This window comes from Alligator sinensis, unplaced genomic scaffold (assembly GCF_000455745.1).
Source record: "Alligator sinensis unplaced genomic scaffold, ASM45574v1 scaffold140_1, whole genome shotgun sequence".
Taxonomy (NCBI): Eukaryota; Metazoa; Chordata; order Crocodylia; family Alligatoridae; genus Alligator; species Alligator sinensis.
The window spans coordinates 4,130,854-4,147,685 of NW_005841836.1; the positions used below are offsets into that span (position 1 = coordinate 4,130,854).

The 16,832-nt window shown below is 44.9% G+C and overlaps 1 protein-coding gene across 2 annotated transcripts in view; it reads right to left on the reverse strand.

Annotated features, from left to right (window-relative positions):
- FERMT1 (fermitin family member 1) overlaps positions 1–16,832 on the reverse strand; it is a 34,485-nt gene that overhangs the window by 3,634 nt on the left and 14,019 nt on the right. For both annotated transcript variants that reach the window (XM_006015440.2, XM_006015439.1), the window contains exons 11-14: positions 12,886–13,010; positions 11,952–12,058; positions 10,518–10,739; positions 8,680–8,804 (exon numbers count right to left, since the gene is read on the reverse strand). In XM_006015440.2, coding sequence (XP_006015502.1) covers positions 8,680–8,804; positions 10,518–10,739; positions 11,952–12,058; positions 12,886–13,010 — 579 coding nt within the window. The remainder of the gene's footprint in view (positions 1–8,679; positions 8,805–10,517; positions 10,740–11,951; positions 12,059–12,885; positions 13,011–16,832) is intronic.

The window sequence follows — 16,832 nt, forward strand, 5'->3', positions numbered from 1 at the left end:
TCTTTCCATTTTTATACATTGCCCTGTGCACACCCTTCCACAGTAATGGATTTGCCCCCAAAACCAAGTTGCCCTTTGGGGTTCACCATATGGCATGTGTGGGCATTCTTCTAAATTAGATTTACTCCTGTGGTGTTTGTTTTCTATTTGTAACCAGGCTGGAGCTGTGTTTTGTTGTCATTTTCATAACTAAATGTACTTTAGCATTTGATATAATGTAATTTTGACCTATCTTTACAATATAGCCGAGGTTGTATTTAATAAGGCAGTGATTAATTGGCCCTCAACGGTTTGTACTTAGAACTGTCCCAAATGTTCATACAATGGCTGAGAATTAGAATTTGATAAGAGTTGTTTACTCTCAAATGGTCCCTGCCAGACAATGATGAATTTACTCTTTAAAGAAGGGGCCCAAGTGTAACACGTAGATACAAGGAGAACATTTCCCACTGGGGAAATTACAAGAGAGACGGACATTGGATTAGCAAATCTCCATGTCTGAAAGGATGCATGTATGCTCTTGGTCTTGATCGCAGCAGGAAAGAATTCTAGTCTGGTAAATATATACCTTTGGGGTGGAGAAACAGGAAGTTGTTGGCATAGTGTGAGCCTGCTAGAAATGAAGGAGTGACATCATTAATGGCCAGATAAGCAACTGTACTTAAGTCTGCCTCAAGAGTGTGGCTTTGCCTTCAGTTTTCCCTCTGCCAAGGCTGGCTGAGAAAAGCAAGCTGACAGGGAGATGAAGAAGGCTCTGGCACAGGGTTGGAGGCAGGATCTTCTCTCTAACCTGGGAAGCTGGCTAAGGACTGCATCCTTGGATTTAAGGTGCAGGGTTCTTGTTCTGATATATATTCTTTTGTTTATTTGTGCATAACCCATTTGATGTCACTGATGCTTATGATCCCAGAGTATTTTGATTTGCCCTATTCAATGGAATGGGGGATCCATCTTTTCTGAGCACATGACCAGCAACGGTGGGATCCTTCCAGCTGGCAAAATCCCTTCTGCTAAGGGCTGGCAAGGAAGGTAGGGCTGAAGCACCACAGGACTAGGAGCTGGCCTCTGACACACCTCAACTGGCTCTCTGTGGCCAAGCAACAGGCAGCAGAGAGAGGGGTTTGGGGTAGAAAGGCTCCCCAGTATGTGGAAGCACCCTGGGAGTGTGCCTTAAGGGCACAACCAGGCCACATTTAGGGGCCAGGGCCTGTCACACACAGCATCTGATGAAGTGAGCTCCAATTCATGAAAGCTTGTGCTTTATATGCCTCTAATTTAGTTAGTCTATAAGATGCAAATTGATCCTGCCTCCTTTTTCCTGACCTAGAAATGCCCACCCTCCCTACCCAGCCAGGGAGGCACAGTGTGCCAGAGACAGCCCAAGCAATGGTGGGTGTTGTAGCAGGAACAGGCCCAAACCAAAAACGGATTACCACATCCAGGAATTTCTCATCATTCTCCACAGCAGTGCATAGTGCAAGGCTAGAATGTGGCTTGGTAAAGTATGAAAGCGGGTATTAAATAACAGGAGGAGACTGCATTCTCATGAGAATGTGGGTGTTTGACCACCAACAATACAGGGAAATAACAGGTGACTGTACAGTAAGTACAGTATATGGAAAATGTTAAGGAATATGTAATGGAGCACTGGTCTCTAGAAATGCACAGTCAGGACTTCTCTATTATTATCTATTACTATTATTACCTATTACTAGCACTATTGTAATAGTAGTCATAGTAGTATGGAAGTGATTAGGAGCTCCAGTCATGGGTCAGGACCCCACTGTGTTAGACACTGTACAAACATGAAACAAAAGGACGGTCCGTGCCCCCAGAATTATGATTACAGTGACATGGCTCCTTTAAGGCTGGGGGCTGCTGGGAGTTGTAGTATTTACAGAGAACACACGATAAAGGAATGGCTGACCAAGTGTCACGTGATTGCCTCTAGGTGACTATATAAAGACATAACTGCTTAACCTGCAGAAGATGAGAGTTAAAGCAAGGCTTTCAAGAAAGACTTTCCGTGGGGGCCTGGCACCAGGCTAAGGATAGAGCTGCTTGAAAAATTGTTGCTAGAATTGTTTCTCACCACGTAATTCAGTTTTCTCAAAACTGAAATGTTTTCTAAAAACACATTGGTTCCAATGGCAAAAGTTTCAAGATGAACTGTTTTGACTTTATTGTTTAATTTCATGCTGACTTCTCTCTTAAGCTGTTTCTATATTGTGTTTGATATTTAGTGCCTTAGATTACAGGGTTTCAGTACTAAAGCCTCAAAACAATTCAGCACTATCAAAACACTAAAATGTTATGGAAATGAACTCAATTCATTCCATGAAACAATTTGAAATGTAAGTCCCCTTCTCCCCCATTTCAGAATGAAACAACATGTAATTGTGAAAGGTTGGAATTTCTTGTGCGACAGAGCTCCTGTTGTCTGACAGTACTTCCCAAGGAATTATGTACAAAGGCTTAGAGGAAGAACGGTTCCTTTTCTCCACCTCCTCTTGCTGTGGGAAGACCTCTCTTAGCTGTTATCAGGGTTTTGCATTTCTCTGATCCTATATTTGCATCTCTTCTAACAAAGCTGGGCTTGGGGAAAAGGACTCAAAGTGTACTAGAACATGACTTTTATATACGCTCGTTTCCCATCATTTTACAGGATGTCACAGCAACCATCTTTAGCCATACTATAAAAATCTTATGTTCCTACAACAGTGTAGGACACGTGGCAGTTAATGCTGATATATTAGGTAGAATGTCCCCTAAATATCCCTTAAAGATAGAGGGATTTTTTTTCTTTTCCAGTTTTGCTAAACGTCTTTGTGAAGAGAAGTCTGATTCAGTAGCTCACCCTGGAAACCTTAGGAAAGTCTAGAGTTGAAGACAGGTGCTACAGTGACACAGCTCAAGTACTGGCAACCTTTCAGAGCAGCAGGCTGCTTTAATGAAGCTAGTTCTGATGTCAGACTGCTGCTTTGGACCCAACTACTCCCCCCGCTGCTGCAATGCCACCACTACTACTTCCTTCCCTCCACCCCCTTCCCTGCCATGCTGCTGTAAAAATACTGCCCTGTAAGCCTACTGGGGGAGCACATCTAGACATGCTCCCTCCTGGGAGCAGCCTGGAGAGGGCTGCTTCCACCCTGCTGTGGCCCACTACAGCAGCCAGGGGGAACTCCAGACTCCCCCTGGGTGCTAGCTCAGGGGCTAGCAGAGAGCATCGGGCCAGGAGACAGCTGTTAGGGCTGTGCGAAACTTCGGTTTGCGATTTGATTCGGAGAAGATTTGCCCCGATCCAGAGGCTGAATCTTCAAATCTGAATTGAACTGAGACAAGACAAAAAACCTCCAAATCAATTTGGAGCCTCTGAATTGATTCGAAAAAGATTTGGAGATTCTGAAGGGAGTCTTTCAGGGGAACAGAAACTGAGAAGAGGGAGGGGAAGCAGCGGGGGAAAGACTGACATCTCTAGCTGGCCAGTGACTGTGATCTTTATCTGAGTCCCCTTCCAATCACAGTGCTCTGGGGGGGTGGGGGGATGTAGAAACAGCATATAAGCCTCTGTCTGCAGGCTTTCTGTGCCTTTTGTGAGCTGTTTCTGCCTGAGCAACAGCATCTGAAAGGTACTGGACTGGCTTGGCTTCCTACCTAGTCAGTCTCCTGCTACTTTTTGTTCTTGGAAAGGATTGGCTATAGCTTACTAACTAGAATCCCTCTACTTTTCCCTATCCAATCTATTTCTTTCAATTTATATTTGTTCTTGGGCTTTTTTTCCCCACACTTTTTAAAAAGAAAGCTGTGTTTTCCCTGGCAGTGTGATCCATCACTGTGCAGGGAAGCACATACATTACACACATACACACCACAGAAGAAGTCATCAGGTATTATTACAACACAGAAAAAGTCAGACATGCAGAGAAGAAGAGATTATATATAGTTATTAATATTATTAGTTATAGTTACATACAGACTAAAGACAACGCAGAAGAAGTCAGATAGAGATTCAGATTAACACAATACAGAAGTCAGTCAGTCATAGAAGAAGAAGAGATTATTTTACTTACACAGAACAGTAAACACAACACAAAAGAAGAAGTCAGACACAGTCATACATCAGAGAAGAAGACAACATATATTATTAGTTAGTTACACACACAGACACATCTTCCAGCACAGGAAAGATTAATATGAAACATGCTGGAAAGGCAGGTACCAGGTTTTCTGGCAGGGGAGGGAGAGGGCCTAGAGGAGGTAGGGGGAGAGCTCGAGCTGAAAATTCCCTCTGCCCCAAACATAGACACACCCTTTTTCCTGGTAGCCATGAGTCTTCTGCTGCTAGTGGAAGCAAGGAGGTGGGAGCAGTATCTGTCCCTGCACCTGCACCACCTCCCCTAACTCCAGAAATAGGCACCAGCAACAGAATGACAGTCTCCCCCACCCCAATTTCATCTCCCAGTGTAAGCCTTCCACTGCCAGAGGAGGAGCTGAATCTGGAACTAGGGGACCCGAGTACCCTAGCTAAAGAAATTCTGGGGACTGAGGGGGAATCTGAGTTTGTGCTCCACACCCCTCAAAATTCCCCTAGACCCAGGTCTCCTTGTCAGAAAGGCACTTCAAAGGAGGTTGTGGAAACAAGTGGCTCAGATGTCAGCTCCTCCTGGTGTTGTGCCTCTGCCTGGTGAGGATGCGTATAAGGCAGGATCCCCACCCTGAACCCAGTGGGGGAGTAGTGTAGTGTGGGATCATTTTGAGGTGGCAGATGATCCCAAGTATGCTATCTGCCAGCACTGCTGAAGGCAGATCAGCCGAGGCAAGGAGGTGAAACACTTCACCACCATGGCAATGCTGCTGCAGCTGAGGAGGCAGCACTCCCTTGCCATTCTTCCTCCTCAGCCTGGCACCAGTGGGAGCATGCCCAAAGGGAAGTCCCCCTCTTGCTCCAAAGCCCCCGTCCCCCAAAAGCAGAGGCAGGCCACCCTGGAGTGGTGGGGGAAAGCCTCAGACAAAGCGGGGTGTGTTGCAAGGGAGATCACCCAGAGCACTGGGGAGATGGGTTGGACATGATGATCCACTGTGGTCCCTTCTGACTCTACAATCTATGAATCTTGCTCTGGATGGCCAGCCCTTCTCCTTAGTTGAGCGGTGAGGGTTCAGGCGACTCATGGTGCTCATTGCACCATCCTACCAAGTGCCTGCACGCACCACCTTTAGCAGGATGGTGGTGCTCTCCCTGCATGAGACATGCAGGGAGTACTTGAGGGAGTATCTGTGCAAGGCAGGACTGCAGGTAGCCTTGCACTTCACCTCTGACTCCTGGTGCAGCCAGGGTGGAGATCACGCCTACCTCTCCCTCACAGGGCACTGGTGTGACCAGTCAGGCTGTCGGTGGGTTCTCCTTCAAGCCAAGGTGATGGATGAGTCCCACAGGGCAAGGGAGATCATGTTGGCCATGGACCGCATAGTACAGGGGTGGGTCACTGGGCAGGGCGAGCTCACCCACAGGTTCATGGTCACCAACAATGGGGCCAATATGGTCAAGGCTGTCCGTGATGCCAACTTTGTTGGCATCTGCTGTGTGGCACATAAGCTGCACCTCATAGTGAGGGATGCCTTGGAGAGGGACAGGGCTTCCGGTGATGGCATCATCACTACCACCCAGCTGATTCAAAATGCAGGAATGTGGTGGACTACTTCCACCGCAGCATCAAGGGTGGGGGGCAAGATGCTGTGGGAGAAACAGGCAGAGCTGAGCATCCTGCAGCACAAAATTATGCAGGATGTGGAGACTCAGTGGAACTCCACATACCTGATGCTGGAAAGGCTGGTGGAGCAACAGAAGGCCATCCATGAGATGGCCTTGCTCAGGGAGTTTGAGATCAGCGGCCCCCTTAACAGAGCTGAGTGGGATACCATCTCCCAGATCTTGGTGGTCCTCAAGCCCTTCCTTGAGGCCACCGAGACCCTCAGCGCTGGTGATGCCCTCCTTAGCTAGGTGATCCCCGTAGTGAGGGAACTTCATAGACAAATGGAGAAGTTCCAGGGGATTGATGTTCCTGGCTGGGGCAAGCTGCTGTCACCAGATATGGAGGCACTTGTGAGGCAGCTGAAGGAGGGCATCAGGAGATGGCTGGTCCAGTACAGTCTACACGCTGGCTGGTCCAGTACGGTCCAAACCCCTTTCCCTTCCCCACCCCCAGCCTTTCCCTCGCCCCCTGATGTCTCCATTTCCATTTTCACTGACTGGCTTTCTTGCCTGCACTGCATGCCAGCCTCTGGCTTTTTTTCTATTCCTTCCATCCAGTAACAGCACAGACCAAGTGCAGGTGCTTCCTCAGCCTGACAAAGGGTTTTTCAACCCGAAAGCTTGCAAAGATATATTTCTCTAACTATTCAGCTGGTCTACTGAAAGATACCAGATTGACCCAAAGGACCTTTTCTGCCAGTGCCATGTCCTTAGACCAACACCCCTAGCACCTATCCCTGGTCAGCTGACCAGAAGGACACAGGGCCTTGAGCACATCTAAGCCCCAGAGCTGGGGCTGGCAGGGAGAGTTCTCTGCCAGCTGCTGGAGAAGAAACTCCTGCAGGAAAGGAAAGAAAGGCTCTAGTCTTTGACAGTTTGGCTGCCTGAGATGCTGCTGGTGCTACTGTGCTGCTTACTAAGTTATTTCCTGTTGTCATGTAAAGTAGTGGACCAGATAAGGCTGTAGGGGAGGAGGAGGCCTCATTGGGGACACTACTGTGTTGTGTAGAGGCCCCAGTGCTGGTGAGGGCACATCTTCACACACACACACACACACACACAGTGTCACCCATGTCATGAGTTTTGCTTGTCAGCAGCTTGAGGTGCAGTTTCCCAGAAACCCCTGTACCTATCTCCTTGAAACTTAGCAGGCTTCATGCCCTCAGAAAGGGCTACTATCCCTGCATTTTTAATCCAAATCAGCCAAAGTCAGAGGTATTTCAGTGTTTCCCCATTATCGTCCATGGCCGAATCTCCGAATCTCTCCAAATCAGTGCTGAATCTTCCGAAGCTGATCTGGCTGAATTGATTTGGGACAGTGATCTGAATCTGAATTGAATCACTGTCTTTCAAATCAGCTGAATCTGAATTGAATACTTCCCTGTTTGCACAGGCCTAACAGCTATCTCTGTGCCCTGTATACATCAAGAGGGGTCCCGATGTGCACGGGGCAGGAAAGCCGCTGCTGCAGAGCTCTCCTGCTTCATGCACATGGGCTCTTATGCATGTGCAGGGAGCCAGCTCTGATGCACTAGAAATCCAGTACGTCTGAGCAGACTTGATTAATCAAGTCAACTAATCGAGCGTGGAAATTAACATGCTCCAGCAGACTCCAGCATCATGTGTATCGTCATCCCCATGCTGAAAAATGGTGGCAGGGTTCTTTGAACTAAGTTCGTTCGATGAACTTTAGTTCAAAGCCCCCCACCACCATTTTTCAGCACAGGAGACACTGATACATGTGATGCTCAGGTGCTTTTAATTAGTGTGGCTCACTAATTAAAGCATTCCCCTATATCCCCTGGACCATGTGTAAAATGCCCATGGGGACAAGCCTTGTACCCAGCAGGGCTTCCCTGCAAAGCCCGGGGCTGGCTGTGACCTGTCCTGTTCTGAGTCAGGTCCCAGCCAACTCCAGGTTGGGCGGGGAACTCTCCTGGTGCAGGGAGCTCCTGGCCCCAACTCCCTGATTAGGGCAGGGGCTGGGACATTGCTCCCTGCCCCCAGGTAGCTGCCTGCTCCAAGCTTGAAGCCCAGCTGGGACAATGCCCCCCAGCCCAGGCAGCTCCTGGCCCCAACTCCGAGATTACAACCAGGGTTGGGAGATTGCTCCCTGCCCCCAGGAACTGCCCACTGCCAGGGCGGGCTCCAAGCTCAGCGCAGAGCCAGGGCTAGGAGCTGCCTGCTGCTAGGGCAGGGGGACATGGTCCTGGCCAGGCTCCGAGCTTAGAGCCCACCCTAGCAGCAGGCAGCTTCCGGGGGCAGGGAGCAATCTCCCAGCCCCAGCTGCGATTGAAGAACTGGGGCTGGGAGCTGCCTGCTGTTGGGGCAGGGGGACATTGTTCTGGCCAGGCTCCGAGCTTGGAGCCCGCCCCAGCAGATTGTTCTCCTGCTGCCTGGGCTGACCAGGAGCAAATTTGCTCCTGGTTGGCCATGTACATGTGGGCTACTACACAGTCACTATGACAAGGTTAATTTGCTACCTGAATTTGCAGGTAGCAAATTAACCCTGCAGTTGACTAACTGATTGCACAGCAAGCATTTGTACGTGTAGATGGTGATGCTTTATCACACAGTCAGTCAGTCAACTGTGTGGTAAAGCATCTTGTGTACATGCACCCTCTGAGAAAGGAATGACTCTGTTACATGTTAGCGAGTTGGTATGAATAAAGAATTAAATTTAATCCTACTTGCACATTAACTTCTGCCAAAATGCAACCAGGTGTCCAAAGCCGAACCTGATGAAGTCCTGGTCCGTGACCTGAGCTCCACAGTGCTACCACTGGTCAAGCACTAATGTTCTACAAGCATTAAGAGGTGCTTGAAATAAATGGTAAGACCATGTTGTCTAAACAGGATTTCAAAGGAGTCTCTGAAAATCACTGACCATGAAAGCAGTGGGGCAGTGTGACATGATTTGCAATTCTTACCTTACAATATAGTAGGTTAAGCCAAACTCAGGGAGGGACTGCCATGCTTGAATAAAACGCAACTTGGCTTCCACCAGTGACATCTGTGCCACGTTTTGATGGGCTTCCAGAATGCGGGCAGCCAACTGAGAAATGCAGAGATAGAAGGGTTTCAGCTGGTTGGCTGACTGCTATACTATGCAAACATTTTCCTTTCTTTTAATTAAACAGAATAGCATGAGCACCTGGGCCACATTCAAACACACAAGGGAAACTTACTGGGTCACCACCCTAAGCAAACAAGTTACATGGATTTTGAGCTGAGACTGAGTTCTGCTCAGTAAAGACTTAGGGAAGATGTACTGTAAGAATGGTTGCTTGATCGTCATGTTATGCTGCACTGGCCCTACCTCCAGCATAATGTAGAGAAACCTTAGGACTGCTTTAATTTCTGCTTGCTGCCTGCAACCACCTAGGGACATCCTACTGCTAGAGATGGCTAGGATGTAAAAATTCCCTGATCCCTCACCCTTCCCTTGGCTACATCTCCAGCATGGGAGCCCAGAAACAGTGAGGCATGGGAGCACCTGTAGTGGCTTTATTCTACCTTAGGCTTGGAGAAACAGCATGATTCCAAGTCTATTGGGTTTATGGCTGCTCTGCCCTGCTGGAGAGGCAGAGAGCAGCTGTACGGTATCAAGGAAGCCTTCAGTTCGTTGCTTATCAGCGAGGTGACAACAGATGGGGAAAACATTTAGTTTTCTGAGCTGCACATTCCCATGCTCTGATCCCAGCTATCCCAGGATGATAGTCCTTTCTTGCTCAGACATGCTGTGCTGCCTCAGGCTAGCCATTCTTTGGCAGGATTCTTGCTAGTTCTCAGGCTTCTCTTTTTGCTGTTCATCAGTGCTGTTTCTGTTGGTTCTGTCCCAACGTGCCCCCTAGTGCCAATGAAATACATGGCAATGCACAGGACTGCCAAGCTTAGAGACACTGATGAGCAACCCTGCTGGAATGTAAGACACCCTGCCTTGGAGCCAGCCAGAGCACAAGGTATTGGACTCTGACTGACTGCAGGGCCCAGCAGAGCAGTCCTGCAGCTGATCATGAGGGAGCGTATGAAATGCAAGCTCCCCCAGAGTGCCAGGCTTATGTACTGCTTGTTACACCTTCATGCACCCAGCCAGCTGTAGGCACAATGCTCTGCCTAGTTACAAATAAATTGGGACTAACAAAGGTGCCCTATGCTAGGAGACAGCCTCACTGAGACGGTTCCTGATCTGGCTCCAGGGCTTCTTTGGGGAGGTGCATGAAGCCTACGCCAATGGACCCCCTGATTTTGTGGACCTGTAAGAAATTCCCTGAGATGGGGACTGAGTACAGGTAGCCCTGCCCTTCCAAGCTTCTGGTAGAGGGGGATAGATTTGAATTGTTGCTGGGGGTGGCTGAATCAAACTGATTTAATGCAGATCCAGTGAAACCTACCCAGGATTAAGCTGACTCAACTGGGGAAGGGGTTAGAGTACCAGGAGAAGTTCACTCTCTCTTTTCCCCCGCTGGAGGAAAGAGTCTTTCTGCCTATGCTAGAGGCAACATCTTCCCACCCCTAGTGTTCAGTGTGTTCTGGACCCCACAATGGGCCATGGCTGATGGCTCCGCAGGGAGCTTCCTTGGAGGAAGCAAGTACGAAACTTAAACCCCAGAGAGAACTGTGATGGTACAATTTTCCTGGGTGCGGCCAGCAGCCTCTTGAGAGTTTTCACCATGTCCATCTATGCCAGTTTAACTCAGGTCTCTACTCTGCAATCCATCATCTCCCTAGTCTCCAGAGTCAGCCTAAACACAATTACTTAAGATACCTGCTTAGATTTGTATTTTTTTGCATAGCGTGGTGAGACAAAACATTCTGGCTTCATCTCCATGCTTTCTGGATCAGAGACTGCTTGGGGAGACATAGTCCTATTCTTCATCTGGAGAAACGACAGGATGTTTTGGACCTCAAGCTGGTAGGAGCTGTCAGCCATTGTTTTGCCTTTTGAGGCTAAGATGCAAGCAGCCATCCACTCGGCATACTGATTCTCCTGCAATATACATCCGGTTGTTAGAAATAATTGGTCAAAGAGTCTACACACATAATTCTTGCTCATAAGTAGTTTGCTGTGATCAGCCAAGCTAGCTCAGTCAATTTTGCCTGAGCACCCATGTCACGTGTCACTATTATTCTTCTCTGATTGGGCAGGTATAGCTCATGGAATCAGCTTTCCAGAGCAATGACACGTGTGAGTTCAAAGACACTTCCCTTGAATATTCTCTGAAGATCCTTTGTAATCAGCTTTTTCTGTTTATGTTCTTATTTGATAGAACAGCCACAGAAAGGGAATCTATATGGGAAACAGATTTTTGGCAATGTTGAGCCTCTTCAGCACCCACTGACTTCAACAGCAACAGTGGCTGTTCAGCATATCTGAGCATACTGGGGAAATTAAAACATCAGAAGCAAATTCAGTGTTTTACTCAAGTGAATATATGTGAAAGAGTTTCTTTTTCTTCCAACTACAGCTACAAAAAGGAATGGAATTCAACATTTTGGAATCAGACCTAGTTGGAAATATTTCAGGAAAACGTTTTTTTGTTTAGAAAAATAAATTTTCACAAATAATTTTAATTTTGATCAACGTGTCTCTGTGACAAATTTGGAAACAATACATTTAAATAAAGATTTTGGCTTGATGACAGAAGAAAACTGCTCTATCTTTTTTTTTTACTACACCCTCCTCTACTATTTTTTATTTTCAGCAAAGTGAAAAAAGATTTATTTTCAAAAAAGCAAGGGAAGTTAAAGTTAAAAAAATGGAAAATTTCAAATGTAATAAAACATTTTGTTTCTCCTGAAATTTTTCAGTGTTCAATTTTTCCGCCAGCAGCTCTCCTTGTAAATAAGTGAATAATCTCTGCTCCATTGTCACCCTGTGTCCCATTTTCAAAAGCAAATTTGTTTTGAAAATGGAACCTAAGCTCCCAAGTCACTGATGTGCTTTGGGAAAATTAACCCATAATCCTCTTCCCAAAGCTAGGGGCATGTATTTATATGCTTCCAACTTAACTGTGTGCCGCTGGTCAGTTTTGTCCACTTGTTGCATCTTGTATTACCTGTGGGCTGTATGCTCTCAGGGACATCTTTATTAGCCTATAACAGGTCCCAGCACAGTGGGGCCCTTATTCTCAATGGGGCTTCCTATGTGTTGCTGTAATAAAAATTCTGAATAAAGAATGTCCCTTGTCTTATTACTCACATTATCACATCTCAGATTTATTTCATTCATGCCGTCAGCAACAGGAATCATTAATTTAATTCCAAACTTTTTCCCTGCTACATTGACATCCGGGACAACTTCACATCCTAAAATCACAGAGGATCAAGAAGAGGCAAAGGATTGATTGATTTAGTTTTTATGCCACTGATATTAAGTATTTAATGTAATGCCTGAAAGGGATGTTTGTCTTCTGAGATCATTGGCCAAAGGTTTTTTAAAACATCATACCTAAAGAAAGACTTCCCTTTCACTGCTAGGCTCCTAAATAACTACCCTGACTTGGTTCTAAGATGATGAGCACCCTTGCTCCTATGGAGAACATTGCCTGATATGGATCACAAGAAGCTGGGCAGTGAGGTATGTAAGACCTCTTTTTGCTTTTAAGCAAAAGCTATGCATTGTGTTACTCTGTTCTGTGGGATGAGGAACTTTCCCAAAGTGATCTCAGTGACTTAGGACCCAAAGACCCATATTCAAAAGTCTGATGATGGACTTACGCCCCTAAACCACTTAGCCACTTTTGAAATGTTACCCTTTTGTCCTCTATGACCAGAATACTTTTCCAAGGACTGATGTAAATCTTTGCATTAAACATAGAGTAAAACTTTTTGGAAATATAAATATTTCAGATAGTGTCTCATCCTTTCCATTTGCTCAGTGGCAGACTTTGCAAGTCAGGTCCAGATGCGTTAGGAATGCCTTCTGTCAGGCTAATATATTTGATCTTTTATGCTTGACTTCATCTTGTAGGTGAAGTTTGTATAATCAAGCACCTGGATTACTAACAGCTGTAGGACTGCATGCTACTGCATCTATCTCCTTTCAGAATTCTGGGTACTGTCAACTTCTGATTTATTCTTTCAGTTTATAAATAAAATAGAGTAAACAGGATAAAGGAGAGACAAATTCCCACCTTTTAGGTTGAGCCTCTCGATGGGTTCTCCCTGTCCCACTTCCTTGCTTTTAAAATAAGATATTGATGTGTCTTTAAACACAAACCAATATTGCTTGATGGGTTTTAATGACAGCTTCTTGGGCCTGAAATTAAAGAGTAATTGCATCAGTTTATTATGGTTTATACTGCAACCTCCAGATCACTGGGCTGCCCTCACAAACCTCATTATAGAACTGGAGCAGCTCTAGTGAGGTCACTCATTCATTAACCAGAGTAGAAATATACAGTTGAGTTGCTTCTGGTTTAAACCCCTGTCAGTGAGAGGAAAACTGATCCAGAACCAGATCCAAATTACCCTGAAATGCAGGTGTGGTTATTTTCAGGATTTTAACTGCTGCCCTTCTCTATTTGCTACATTTTTTAATCAATGCCCATCTCTTCTAAAATGGCCTAATGTTTCTCCTACCTCCTGCCCCCACAATACATAAGATATTGCTAATATTAGTTCCTGTAGTTGAAAACCAGCACTAGGAGTTCTGAAGCCTTCTCTAGACTAGAACATTTTGTATCAGTTTAATTCAATTGCATTATACTTAGCTTGTAAGCTCTTTGGAGCAGCATGTGTTGTTTGAACATCAGTGGACAGAACAGAACCCAGCTACTTCACAAGGACTCTCCAGGGCTTTGTTAATGCAAGTAATACATAATAAAAATACTTAAAACTACCTAATTCAACTAGGGCAAACCCCTCATAAGCACACCTTTGAACTGGTTTAACTCTTGCTTTGCTCATTTCAGTTTATTTCAGTATTTTGCCAGTGCAAAATACTGGCATAATACTGCAAGCTATACTATTTTCAGAAATAATTCAATGTATTTAAGCACATCTTCACTGAGGTTGCGGGTTGTGATGGTTTAACTAACTCATTAGGGTTTTCTCAGTACTATCCAAAATTGGGCTCTCTCTTCCTCTCATTTAAATGGGTGCAAATCAGAACTGGCCCCACTAACATACTGCAATAAAGTAGTCTGATCTTCCTACACTCATACTCGATTAGCTTGAAGAGTATTATTTGATAGAAATGTAATGTACTTAAAATACTATTAGCTTCAGTACAGAAACCTTACATACCTAGCTATCAAAGACTGCATCAATATTTCAGAAATACTTAAGAAAACATTTCAAAAGTGTTTCTTAAGCCTCATAATGAGTATTACAGCTGACTGGAAAATGGGTATATTTTTCCTTCTGGAAAATGCATTTTAAATTTAAAAATATTTGATTTTTGGCAACTATAAATATTGTTTTTTTTTCAGTTTTTGATGGGAGAAATCAAACATATTTGAGGAAATAAGGTACTGCTTGCAACAGATGTTTAGCCCCAAAATCTAATTTTCTGTGAAAAAAGTCGTGACAAGATTTTCAACAACTGCTAATGATCATGCATTTAGGAAAAACATGTGCAGTAATTCTTGTGCCAAATGGAGTCAAGCTCTTATTATGAAATTAAACATTTTCCTGAGTTACTGGCATAGCAGATCCTGTGACTAAATGTTGTCCATTTGAATGCATTTCTTAGTGCAAATGTGAAATGTACCATATTTTCTTACAGCACTATGCACCTTCTCTCCCAAAATCAGACCCCCCAAATTGGGGTACAGGTATCAAACAGGGAAGCTGATTTTCTGCCCCAAATAGAAGTACCCTGATTTGATTCTTACTCCACAATGCAGCCACTGTTGCATTACTATTCAGGCAGCTGAAGGAGTTGAACTTAATGTTTCATTGTTCTTCACTCCACAGGTGTTAATGGTTGTGACGAGGGTAGATGCTATAAGGCTTGGGTCCTCAGTGTGACAGCATCCCTCCCACTTCTGTTAATGGGCAAAGGAGGTATGATAATTACTTCCTTTGCCCCTCCCTGATGTTGCATTCTTGTCTGCCATGTCTTTGATATTTCTGGTTAGTATTAGTGGGAGGTTCTTGCAAAGGAAAAAGGGGAAAAAAATCACCTTGGACCATGCGGCTGGATGGATTTATGTGGCTCCTCCTTCCCCTTCACTTCAACCTTGCCACACCTCAGTTATTAAATCAAAGAAAGAAAACACAACAACTTCTGAGGTGACTTCTTTCCTGGGCAGGGCTGTACAAACCCCGGTCCCTCTGGACTTAAAGGGCCTGGGTCACAGCCCAGCTGCTGGCTTCACTTGGGACAATTTGACAAGTCCACTTGTAGATAGGAAAAAGAAAAAACCCCAACTTTCTCAGTCAAGGTGAGTACCAAAGAAAAAAACTTGAATACTGTCCCTCCAGGCTTCCACAAGCAGTCCTCGATGAGTAATCCTGCCTTCTGGGATGGCTAAGCTCTCCAGCTCCTCATTCTCCTCTCCCTCATTTACTCTGAGAGAGAGAGAGAGAGAGAGAGAGGCTTCTGCCCAACCATATCCCATCATTCCAGACTTCTACAGTGATACTTCCTCTGGCAGAGGTCCTCCAATCTCCTTTGCCTTCTCCCCAGCAGTTTGATCCTGTTTGGCTGTCGGCAGGTCAGCATCGGCAAGGAAGCTCCCTAGCATCTCTGACTTCCAAGCGCTGGATTCTCCCCTGGGTTGCCCTTCCCTAGGGCTGGAAATACTTGGCACGGCGCATCCTGGGCCAATCCAGAACATGCACTCAACTCCAGAAATGCGGCTGGCTGCTGTGCGCACTGGTGGCAAGCCGCTGGTCTCCTGCAGTAAGGGTGAATTCTCCCTCTTCTTCTTCCCTATCTTGGCAGATCATCTTATCTTTTTAGTGGTCTTGATGTTCTACTCATTAAGCCAACCCTTTTTAGGTCAGTTTTGCTGTCTCCTGTTTCATAGGTTTTAGAGACTCTTTAGCTCTTTTCAGAATTGTAGGTCCACCCATGAAGGCCAGTTTTTTGGAATAGACCAGGTTTTAGCTTTAGTTAATCAGGAAAAGGAAGGCGAGTCAGCTGGAGATTAGGTTCTGTCCCTGCTCTATACAGCCATACTTCTGGAAAAATCTTTTATTCTTCATTCTGCTTTTCAAAATCAAGCTTCATATTATATTCCAGTGTGTGTTGTATGCAAGAAAATATGGCATTCAGATTTGCAGACCATTGCATTTAGCAGTGTCCTGAAGCAAGTACCAATAAAAAAATGCTACTATCCTTTAAAGGAGTGTTTTGCATTTATCCAATTTTCTTATAGTCCTTGAAAGATCTTTAGTTTATTGTATGATTTGAGGCATGTATGTCAACATTGTTAATGGTTAAATATGACCCAAGTCCTTTGCTAGAGAAAATGAAACAATCCACAATAAAAACCAAGGAACTGACTTAAAAGGCTTGTGTTCTCTTTCATCCTAACACACCTTGATAGTGTCATAAATGTTGAATTAACTTCTTTATTAGGAGTGAGTTGGCAACATGTAAGTGCAGATATGATGGCTATATGCTGTATGTTTATCTGAATGATTTAGAGACTGACGTGATTTCAGTAGAATGAAACTGATAATTCACTGCACAATAGAAAGCTTTGTTGCTCTTAAAACTGCAGTTCTTTTGAAATAAAAGACATTAATCGCACAGTGCTGTAAGCAAGTTAAAATGGCATTAATTTATAATGTGATGAAGGAATAGTATTTTCTACAGCCTAATTATGGAGGTTAGATGTTTATGGATCTGATTCACCATATTATTCCAGGTTCAAACTGTTATAAATGCACGAGGTCAATAAATTAGACCCCATTTTTGGATTATATATAAGAACAGGACAGAAAATGGTAGGCATTTTCTGCAAAGAGTCAGAAAGAAATGAAAGATTTTTCAGAGATTTTTTTTTTTTTTTTTTTTTAGAAATGTTCCATTTTGGGTACAGGGGATTAGCAACAAAACCCAGAAATGTTACTGGTTTTTCACAGACAAAAATCTGTACAGTTTGAATTAGAACAAATGTAGGGA